Source organism: Cyrtonyx montezumae, unplaced genomic scaffold (assembly GCF_038088225.1).
Source record: "Cyrtonyx montezumae isolate F1298 unplaced genomic scaffold, pur_monq_1.0 scaffold_20, whole genome shotgun sequence".
In the NCBI taxonomy this organism is placed as follows: domain Eukaryota; kingdom Metazoa; phylum Chordata; class Aves; order Galliformes; family Odontophoridae; genus Cyrtonyx; species Cyrtonyx montezumae.
Window position 1 is genome coordinate 1,999,753 of NW_027071937.1, and position 11,665 is coordinate 2,011,417.

The 11,665-nt window shown below is 40.1% G+C and overlaps 1 protein-coding gene across 1 annotated transcript in view; it reads right to left on the reverse strand.

Annotated features, from left to right (window-relative positions):
- CNTRL (centriolin) overlaps window positions 1–10,456 on the reverse strand; it is a 30,839-nt gene extending 20,383 nt beyond the window's left edge. The window contains exons 1-11 of the mRNA XM_065737186.1: window positions 10,354–10,456; window positions 8,911–9,163; window positions 8,348–8,481; window positions 7,712–7,842; window positions 6,779–6,920; window positions 5,750–5,936; window positions 5,457–5,650; window positions 3,914–4,033; window positions 2,889–3,114; window positions 2,406–2,515; window positions 1,959–2,153 (exon numbers count right to left, since the gene is read on the reverse strand). Of these exons, the coding sequence (XP_065593258.1) occupies window positions 1,959–2,153; window positions 2,406–2,515; window positions 2,889–3,114; window positions 3,914–4,033; window positions 5,457–5,650; window positions 5,750–5,936; window positions 6,779–6,920; window positions 7,712–7,842; window positions 8,348–8,481; window positions 8,911–9,130 (1,659 nt within the window). The 5' untranslated portion in view covers window positions 9,131–9,163; window positions 10,354–10,456. The remainder of the gene's footprint in view (window positions 1–1,958; window positions 2,154–2,405; window positions 2,516–2,888; window positions 3,115–3,913; window positions 4,034–5,456; window positions 5,651–5,749; window positions 5,937–6,778; window positions 6,921–7,711; window positions 7,843–8,347; window positions 8,482–8,910; window positions 9,164–10,353) is intronic.
- Between the last annotated feature and the right edge of the window lie 1,209 nt (window positions 10,457–11,665).

Here is an 11,665-nt window from a genome sequence, read left to right on the forward strand (position 1 = left end):
AAAAAGTCAGGGCACACTTCTGTTCAGTTCTGCAGTATCTCACTGACATTCGTAGAAGTGACAAGTGCAGTGTATCTCATGGTGCTTCGTTCTGTTTGCTTTCCTTGTTGCTGCCTAAAAAGAATCCCAGATAAGCAAGTAATCTGTGCAGGAAGCAGCAGCATTAGGCAGTCTTGCCCCCCTGCTCAGGCACGTTGTATAAAGTGTGGGCTTATTTATAAGCACATGCAACTATTACCTTTCTTTCTACTTTATTTCATGCTATGCTATTTCCTCTTTCAATGAAGATCAAACATGATTTCCCCCAGAAGCTTTATCCTGTCATCATGCACTGCCTTTGCAGCACAGCACCTCAGGTCACCACTCGAAGAAAAATGCCATGAACAAGCAGCAAGTCAGGCTAACTTAACAGCCAAGTTCTACTTCAAGCAGAACCACTTCTGTATTTCCAGGAAATGCCCCTACTCCACAGGGACTCCACAGCTCACACTGACTTCCATCAGGACTTCATAGATATTTTGTAGGAATTTAACCCACCGTTTCAACCATACACAAAACCCTATTGCCAATGCAATATAGCACTATATTTCCCCATTAGACAAAATTACAGCTTAAATACAACAAAAATTGGGAAAATACATCATTTACGATGTCATGAAAAACAGCAGTTGTCTTCTTTCCACTTGAAAAAGAAATCAAGCTGGCAGAAGTGTGTGTTCCCAGAACAATAACTTGTAAAGTTACTTCTGAAGCAAAGTAATTGTTTAAAAAAACCTAAACGATCTCTGTATTTTTAATGCTTTGAAAGCTACTTCTAACCTCATCAGTGCAATTGAATTTGCCACCTGTTAACAACAAACCAACACTCCGCTGTCAGAAGTGAAATTTCAACAAGCAGAAAGCACGGAGAGGTGCTGCTGCTGCTGCTGAGTCATTTCGCCGCAGCTGCTGGATGTCACAGAAGCCCTATTTAAAAACAACAAACACTTACAGCTTCGCCTTTGTCTTTTCTTCCTCCGGTATCGCGCGCAGGACGCCCCAGCCCCGCTCCGGAGTCCGTCCGACCGCTCGGCCGCCTCCAGCACGAGCTGCGGCATCACCTGCCGCTCCTCGGGAGCCCCAACCCGGGGGGGAGCGGAGGTCCGGAGGGCCCTCCCGCAGCAGCGCGGGGATTGGCCGGGCCCGGCTTCCTGCGCCGTGATTCGGAGCGCGGCGGCGGCGAGAGGGGCCGGGCCGGGCCCGGGCTCCGTGCCGAGCGCGCCCTGCAGCCCTGCCCGCGCTTCACGCATTTTTTGAAAGTGGCTGCAGGCCTCGGCTCGAAACGGGCACCGAGCTGAAAAAGCCTTTGTTAATTTGCACGCCTCAAGGTGTCAAGCTGGACTGTAAAGCTCTCGTTACAAAAAGAAAAAAAAAAAAGCTTTGGTTTTTTTTAAACAGATGATTCTGCAATCATGTCCAATTGCTGAGCACAGTAAGGAGCTCAAATCAGAAGTCCTCCTCGTGTGGATCTCAAAAGAAGGTGGCTGTCAAGCTACAGCAACAAGTGGCTCTGAGACTGTGAGCAGCCTTCAGTAACACCAGGAGGACACGTGCAGCCCAGGAAGGTTATTATTCCCCACCAAAATACCACTAATAGATCTCCTCACAATTAGGAAAGATAAACTGAAAACTGAAAGCAGAAAAATCTCTCCTTCCAAGGCTCACAGCATGTCTGTATGAACCATAAAGACATGATTCTTAAAGCAGTGTGCAGTAACTGCATTGAAAACGGGTTACACAAGTGTTTTACAATTCTTCTTTAGTTTTGAGGCGTTGGATGCATTCTGAGTAACAGATAAAGCAAGTTCTCCTACCTGCTGAAGACACTGCTAAATAGCAAAGTAACTGAGAAATGTAGTAAAGTGAATTATATGTATATGAATATAGGTAGAGCCTGAAAAGAGTTCGGTTTTACTCACATGTCTTGGATCTTTAGAATTCACAGAAGCAAGAAAACTCTGCAAGTCTTCAAGCTCTTTCTGCTTTTTCCCTATTTCTCTTCTCTGTTTCTCCATTTGTTTTTCCAGTGCTAAGGCTTCCTCTTGTAGCTGATGCAGTATTTCTATCTTCTTACTCAGCTGCTGCTCCAGATCCTCCCTGCTGGCCTGTGACACCTGGAGACAGCATCAGGGGTTGGGTCAAACAGTAACACTAGAAAGAAGCAGCTGGTCCAGACACTATTAAACCAGACTGCCAGGTCAGCACAACAGGCCATCTGAATATGACCTACTAATTATCTGAATCTGCACTGTACACGTGTACAATGGCTCCTTAAAAAGGGGTGGGGAGAGAGACACAGCTGTTTCTGCATGAACACTGTTTCAAACACGTTCCCCTGCTATCCACATAGTAACTCCTTTGCATACTTTTTTCTGAGCCAGAGCATCCTCCAGTTGTTGCAGTTCCGCTGTTACTTTCAAAACTTGTTGTTCTGCCTTTCCTATTGCGTTTTGCAGCTCTTCTAATCTCCTTTGGGCTGCAGAAAAAAAACCCACACATACATTTTAATATGCCATATAACACTGATACACATTTTCCATTGGTTTGTTAATCAGAATACATTCTTTACACACTGATAATCAAAGCTAACATATTCCAATTACTTCAACAGCAGATCTAACAAGTTTTTAATGTTAACAGCACAATTAAATTGATGGATCAGATGGGAGATTTCCCTGGCATTCTCTTTTATATCAATTTTGACCCCAGTTACGTTAATTACAGTGTAGTAACAGCAATTATAGCTTTGACACACTGTTGCCACTCTCACGTCAAATACATGAGAAAAGTTTCAACAGTGGAATAAATACTGCTATATGCACTTCAATATTAAAAAAACAAAGATTTACCTGAATGAATCTTTTTTTCTTTACTCTCCAACTGTTCATCTAGAGTTGGAAACTGAGGTTTCAGCGGTAATTTCCTACACAAATCATTTTCATCTGCTTGCATTTTTCCAGTCTCCATTAGCTGATGTTTACTAGCAATGTAGCCTTCTCTTATAAACATATTTCTTTTGTACCTGGCCTTACCAATGTATGGGCTTTCACCAGGTAAGTCGTGAAGCTCAACATCCTGGAATGAAAAAAGCAGCACAGCTGTCATGTTATTTACACACCTGTCTCAGAAACACAGCTGCTGTCAGCTCATAAAATGCATTTAACACTTTTATAGTGCCATTAGAAATGAACAGGCTACTGACACTGGCAGATACATTTGTTTTTGGGATGTCATCAGTCTTGCCAGTGGTTAATGCAAGTGGGTATTTAACTAGAAGATTTTTTTCTTTAATATTTTAAATGCAGAAGTCACACAGACCATACTTTGTCCATTACAATGTTTCACTTAAACTTTACTGAAGCATAACTTAAAAAAAAAAACACACCATTAATTTGTGATCTTTACGTTATGTTCCTTGTAGAGACTCTCTCACTGTTAATTTCAATGTTGCAAGTAAGACAGAAGTTAGCTTTATTGGTTAGGTGGGAAAAAAAAGGATAAATTCTAAGATATCATCTAACTGAAGAACGTTCTGGTTTGTAGAGTTTTTCAGATTGAAAGGGCCTCCAAAATTAAGCAGAAACGAAGACAATTATTTAATAAGTCATTAAGAATAAAACGATTGCTCATCAACTCTGTTCAGCTAAAATGTACATGCACAGATGTACTGATTCTCAACAAGTTCAATGTGACTCAAGATTCAGTTTAGATCAAATTATGTAACCTATAATTTCAGAACAAGATTTTCGTCTTTTAGAACTCTAATAGACACAGGTTTATAAAGAATGATAGAAAAACTATGGAAGTTCAATATTTCCAAGCAATTGAAAAGTATGAGAAAAAGGAATGCAAAGATCCATTATTTTAAAATTACCTCTGATGGAAAATAACTTAATGGCTCAAATTTTGCATCAATCTTATAAAATGCCAGTTCCTGCTCCAATTCATACTGCTTCTGGCAAGCTCGGGTCAGCTCCATTGTTTTCTGCTTTAGCTAATAAACCAGTAAGCAAAGGAAGATGCATTCACTGAATTGTTATCACATCATTCAATTCAGAACAGCAGGGGCAGACATTAACTTCAAAACAAAGTTCACATCAGAAAGTTAAGATGGTGTATTTTAGGTTAAGAATATCACAAAGTGCCACTTCATTACAAGATGCAACATGACGACTAAGAGTAGACAGGAATCCCACAGTGCAGCACAGACAATCACAGAAAAGGCCTCTTAAGCTTACGAGATGAGATGTATGCTAGAAAGTTTGTCACTAACTTAAAAAAAAAAAAAGTAAAAAAAAAAAGTACCTGAGGGAGAACATGCAGTAAAACTCCAATAGACAGTGGAAAGCAAAACTACTGGAGGAAAATAAATAGGTAAGACTGCAATAAAGGAGTAAAGACTTAAGATTTGAAAGAAACATTTCATGCAAAAACCAACCAACCAAACAAAAAAATCTCACCAGAACTCCCTATACAACATTTCTACTTTATTAAACATGCAAAGAAATCCTAGAAATAAAAATAAGCATGCAACCCAGGAGCACAGTGGGCTACCTTCAGTGAGGAACAAAGGCTCTGCAGAAAGGGACTGTGACAAACCAACACATCAGCTAAAGGGAGAAAGAAGCAAGCAGAGTTTGTCATCCAGAGGATAAGAGTGGGTTAAGGTGCAAACTATCTGCTACCAAATCCTACTATACTGAAAACTTCATTTTAGAAATAGACTGCTGGTTAGTATGTTCACAAAAGAAACAGCCAAATGAGCATTAGCAGTAGAATCTGAAGGATAAAACAGTAGAGGACAGAGCTATCAAGAAAGATTAAAAGCCAAACACTACGCTCCCAGCAAGTCATTCACAACTAAACACTCTTCAGTCAACAGGGCTTCCTCCAGGGCCACGGGACAAATCTTGCATTTGATAGCTACCAACAAAAGATAACTGTAACAAGATTTTAGGATGATGTAAAGGAAATACAAGAAAACTAATACACTTTACCTGGAGAAATAATCAAGGAACATATCAGCATACAACTCGCAGGCATACCTTATTATTTTAAAAATACTTAGCCTTTTCTCCCCCCCTCAATGCAGCAGCATTTAAAGTTGTGAACAACACAGGAGATTACGTACATAGATTGTTTAGCAGCTAGAGGATGCTTAATCTTTTATCAAATAGTTGTTACTATAGACAAAATGGTTTTATAAACTATCAACTGTGAGACTGGTACTGACTGCTGGTTCAATACATTTATCTTTTCACGGAAGGAATACTGAAAACACTCTTTAGTGTCTTAAAATATGTCTTCCAAAATACTTAATTTTTTAACATAAACCTGCAACCATTTGAGCTCTCCCACTGGCATCTATTTCTTATAACAAACCTGTTCCAAATATACACTGCAAGTGACTATCTTACCAATTCATTTTTGGTATCCACATCCCTCTGTAAATCTTCACAGCTTTGCTTCTGCTGCAAAGCTTTTTCTTTTAATGATTTGTTGACCTCATCTTGATGGTGAAGTTGTTCAAGCACTTTGGACTGGTTAAGCTTAAGGCTCTCTATCTCCTTTACTGCATTCTCTAACTCTCTTTCTAGCTTTTCTACTTCCTCTGAAAAACAAAGTAAAACGAAACAATTCAGAAAAAAAATTCTTTTCCAGGTGAACTTGTTTAATGTCATTTATTATAGTTCTAACATAACATCATTACCTAAATCAAACCTCTTTAGAGCTTCCTGTCTCTCATGATTTGTCACTGGCTGTCCATCCAGATTTTCCAGTGCTCGTAGGTGGAACACGGTGTACAAACGGTAGTGAGGCAAACTTGCAACTGGATTACCAGCAAGGAACAGAGAAGTCAGATCTTGTAGAGGCTTTAGTTTAGCTATTTCATGAAGCTAAATGAAAGACAAGTGGTACAATCATTAGACATCCTTCCAAGAACAACCAACCCACACGTCTATATTCCTGTCTGTATAAAACATTATATATTGGAACCACATCGAGGAGTCCACTGTTAATGTTTCTGTGAGAGTGGAAACTCCAAACCCACCACAATACACAGTGCTATGACTAAAATACCTTCTTCAAAATCAAACTGCTTCTTCCTTAAAAAAAAAAAAAAAAATTATATATATATATATATATATATATATATATATATAAATGCAAAAAACAAATTTCATCCATTTGCCCTTGGGAAGGCCAAGATCCCACAGCATGTGGATACACACAACCTTCCATTGCTCCAGACTAGTTTGTGAGAAAGGAGATTTTATTACTTGAAGAGAGCACTCAAAGCTGGTTTATCTTAAGTAAATTCTATTACTATTTCAGAAACTGCATTACTGACTTAATTTCATAGATACTCTGTTTATACAAAACCTGGACCACAGAAGCAAATTTAGTCATGCCTTAAATACAAAATAAATGCAAATATATTAAGTACAGGTTTCCAAAACCATGTAATTAACTTATAAGTGACACCACCACTTACAGGAAAAAGCCATCACATTTTCACACTTTTCCAAAATCTTACACTTTCCTGAACAACAAAGTATGTTTACACTTGAATGTCTGGAAGAAAACAAGAGTTAAAAGAAGAGTTCCCCCTTAAAAAACAGCTTTGTTAGCCTCACAACTGTACTGACAATTGAAAGACACCGAGTGATTCTTAGTAGTTCAAACAACATAAATTCATGAGTCCATGAAAATATTGCTCCTAAGTACAATCACTTACTGATGATATTTTATTCTGTTTCAAATTCAGGGCACGCAGGGATCTCAGTTTCTTTCCTACCCACGCAGGAATATGCTCAATCTCATTCCCCATGAGGTTCATCTTTTGTAGGTTATGTAGATGTTCCATGCCTTCAATCTTACTGAAAATAAGAAAGCATAACTCATCACAAAGCAATACAAAATTTACAGTGCAATTGAGGCACTATGGATATGATACAGAAAATCTTAATTCAACTAATCACTGTTCAAGAAACAGCAAGCAACAGTTGTTTGCTACAATGGACTCACAGTTGAAAAGAAATCAGAATATCCTGCTTTCACATACTGTGCTAAGGCAACAAGTAAATCCAACAATTTTACAGCAGTGTTTTACTACCATGGCCAACAAAATCTTTTTACACCTTCCCACTATAAAATTAAATTTAAATATGTGATTATGCCTTTTTAATATACCCACTTTACTCTTCTTATCCTACAAATATAATTATACACACATGCTTTAGTTAAGCTGTGTCATGTATTTACTTCTCCCACATAAAAGCAAGAATTAACTGTAAACTGATACTGTGAAGAGCTACATTTTTAGTATATTCATTAAAATACTAAACTGCTAACAAGGAAAATAAGATGGGTTTAAGTTTCCCTGGGTGCTAATCTGAAGAGATGAGTATCATAAGATGGGGTGAAAAATGCTCATTACCTTGCTATTGTTTCAGTAGGAACCAAATGTCTACGACTCAAGTCTGAAAACATGCAGCAATAAATAAAGCTACTCTGACCGTTTCAATTCCTGTTAAATGAGGAAGTTGTGTGAATGTAAATGTGCAGAAACACTTTTTTTTACTTCCTACTGTCTCACTCAAACAATAAGAGAGCATCAGCTTTGTCATATCTGGGGATTTCAAAACTATAAAGAAGTGTCTCTGCTTACCTGATCTTGTTGCAAGACAAATTGAGTTCACACAACTTCAACAGTTTCTCCAGCTTTTCAATCCTCTCTATTTGATTGTTGCTTAGATTCAGTCTCTCCAGTTTAGAGCATTTTTCCAAATTTTCTATGTACTAAAGAACAGAAAATATACCCCTTAGCACTGCAGCTTTAGCTTTTTTCTTTAAATGAGGCAGAATTAGATTTTTAACAAACACATTCATTAAAATAGTGCATTATTCTAGCATTAATCAGTTTCATTGTTGAATTCTAGAAGTCTTAAATTCAGTCTTCTGTAATATCAGAGAAAGAAAACAAGATCTAAGTTTGCAGTGAATCAGTTTCACTTACATTAAGGGGAATTTGCTATTAAAACAAAAACAAAACAAAAAGCATACCACCCAAACCCTAAAAAATTAATGTTCTAAACTTCACTGTAATTGACTCATGGTTTCTTCCTCTGCACAAAAGCCTCCACTGACATTCTATCGTTTTTATTTTTACAGAAGCTGGTTGTAGAACTAGGCCAACAGAATATAGCTATTGACACCTACTTATAAACACACCTTTATTTGGTTATATACATACACCAGTAGATATACACTTCTGTGTTATTACCAGTTTCATTCAGTAACTTACCTTGAATTTCTTGTCCCCCTTCTTTGGTGAAGAAAGATTCAGTGACCTTATATGTGCCAAATTTTCCTGTTTTGACAGACTTTTTATAAGGGGTTCCGTAACATACCTAACACCTGAACTAACACCATTTGCATCTGAAATTAAACAGAGAAATCACATTCAGCAGTAGAAGGATTGGTGACTTTTGCATTCATCTTGTACTTCACACTGAATACAGGAAAAGAGCTGAAAACTATTTTCCCCCACAAGATGAGAACAGCACACCAGAAGCATTTACAGGAAATGATGTGTTCAGAGTAAGTGGGTATATCCTTCCAAAAATGACACAGTACATATCTCCCATCTTCAGTGTTCTTCTCCCTCTGCAGCACACTAAAAGGAGTAAAAATCTTGTTTTTCTATACAGATTAATTATTATTGCTTATACATTTGTGTATCAAAACAGCAAAGCAGATTATCATGTCTCTTTCCAACAGATCATTTATCTTTAAATCATTATCTTTACCACAAAGTTCACAGAACATGGGCTTTTTGTGGTTTTAGTGCATATTTTTATACAATACCTTCATGAAAGTTAGATTCAGCAGTAGTTTCTACGTTTGCTGTAGCATCAAGCTGTTGATTCTGATATGCCCTGCTTTTGTGAGCAGATGGAGATGTCTGCTGGCTAAGGGGAGATGGTGATCTGGCGCTTGAACCAACAGAAGACATTGGACTAGGTGTCCAAAAAGCTGACATTTGTGTCTTTCCACATAATTCCTCTTTAATGCAGCCTTTCCTCATTGCCAAAAATATAGAATATCATCTGAACAATATCTGCAAGGAAAGAAATAAACATAATTACCTGCATCAGCAGAACTCGTAGTGGTTTGCTTGCCAACAGAAGTGCTACAGAAACATGTTCAAGGATTTTAGATGCTTGTTGAGAGTTTGAGACAACACAGAAGTGATATTCGAAAATCTGTCTTGTCAGCATTAGAAATATTTCCAGCAATAATAGGCTGCCAAAAAATACATGCAAACCAGTTCTCCAGGGGGTGACAGCTTCCATTTTTCATGGGCTAACACATACCTAGAGGAACGCTATAGCTGTTTACTTATGCTATCCTAAAGCACAACCCTACCTGGGTAGCTGTCCTGAAATTTACAGCTTACAGAGTCTGGAGACACTTGGCTCAGAGTTAACATAGCCGGTAGAGAACAGAAAGACACAATTGGGATTGCAACTGCTTTTACCAGGGCTAGAAATCACCAAAATGAAGCTAAAAAAACGAACAGATACAAGCAAAAAAGAAAAAATAAAATTAAAAAGAGGTTTAGCACTGGCCCAGCATCCCCTTTGCTGCCAATGAGCCGTGCTGCGGCTGAGGGGAAGTTCCAGGGAACCATCAATAGGAACTTCCACCAAAGATGAATGTGGTTTCCCTGGGGATGGGTGCAGGCAGAGCCACGCTCTGCTGTGTGTCCTTCCCCATAGAGACCATCTCCAAGGGACAGAGCTTTACCAAAGCTCAATGCAATAAGCAGAAAGCACACTCTAAGACATTCTAGAAGAAATATATGCTACTGTGGGAACTTTGAGCAATAAGAGTGCTTACACATGTCAAAGATAAGATTTTCTGTCATTTAAATTTTTTTTTCACTGAACCTTTATAAATAAGAAAACACGGAAATAAAAGACAGTTTTCTGCCCTAACATGTGGGGACACAGCTCATCCGGGACAGAAAATCGTGCTCTGCAGAGGCAGAGATGGAAGATGGGACGACCAAGTGAAAAGCTGCCACGGGAAGCTCCTTCCTATTTAAGGAAAAACAATTAGGTATTTTAATTTCTTCAGAAACACCGCACTCCAGCAATGAAAAACCCACCAGAACTCCACACCAAAAGGGCACGGGTACCTCACAGCCGCGCAGCCCACCCCGGCCCCGCCCCGCCCGCACCTGACCGGAGTGCGGTGCAGCCCCCAGCCCCGGCAGAGCCTGCCCTCAGGCCTCGAGTTGATTACCTGGGTTGACATGGCAACGCCGCTTCCCGCTCGCCGCCGCCGGGCGGGATGCCCCCGTAGGACAGCACCGTTTTTTCAGCAGCCCACTTCTACCGTCCCCCTCCGTCCCTCGTAGGACCACCGCCTCCACCACCCGCCAGGCCCGAGGCGACGCGGCTCCTTTAAGAGCCCGTCGCAAGGAGCCGCGCCGCCGCCATTTTGTTTGGTTGCTGGCCGGCGATGGGCGAACGAATCGGGGGCGAGGCTTCGTCGAGGCCACCCCCCCTCACCGCTTTCCCGCCAGCGACGTCCTCAGCGCGTGCGCGTGGCGCGTGCCCTTGTGGGTCCGGTGCTGGTTTGTGGTATTGGAGCGTTTTGTTCTCATTAAAGCCCTTTTTACTGTATATACAGCGAAGTATTTGCTCGTAACGATGCTTTTTGTTTATATCTGTGACACGTGCTTATTGCATTTTAGCCTCTGTAGAATTGCGTCAGGTGGGCGTCGTGTTGGAGCCTCGAGAGCACAACCTGAGATACTCTGACTGTGTTGGGCTCCATAGGGTGCTCCTAAATGCATATCATCTTCACGGAGGTGCTTCGTGAAGGTCTCCTAACGGTTCTGGGCTGTGTGTATGAGCTGAGGGTCTGTGCCTGGGTGTGACTGAACCAAACCTGAGGAGGAGCATAGGGACAATCTGCCATTAGAGTTCATAATGGTCACAGGTTTTGAAACTTGAAAGTCTTCCATCCTCGTTTACTGTTTTCTTTTTTGTTTTTACATGAGCGTTCTCATAGTTCATTAATCATTGATAGATATCTGGGCCATTGATGTCATGAAATCATCACCTTAACACTGTGTGTGTTCCATACGCTGATGCCTCCCTTATAACTTAGCTCAGTCGTGAAGCCCACGTTGGCTTTCTTTTTATATTGATCAGAAATAGCTTTGTGCTAATCCTTCCCGTAAGGGCTGATCGCAGTGTTTGTTTAAGCTTGGGCAGTGCACAGTTGCACAACTTCAGCTTAATGTTTTAGTTTAGTTTAGTTGTTTTTTTTTCCTTAGGTTCTATGCTTAGGTATCAAGTTTGCAAAGTCTGTATCACCAAAGGTTTGGGTTTGGTTTTGTTTTTTGTGGGTTTATTTTTTGCAAATGCAGTTTATGGCCATAGGTGTTGTAGATGTGCCACTCCCTAATGCTTTCACATTGCGGTGTAAGTACTCAGAGGGTGGGCACAGTCAGGAATACCAATAGCTAACAGGAATACCAGTAGCTAAAAGACATTTGCAAGTGTGGAGTTAGTTCAAAACAACACCTCCATCCCCTCCCACCCCC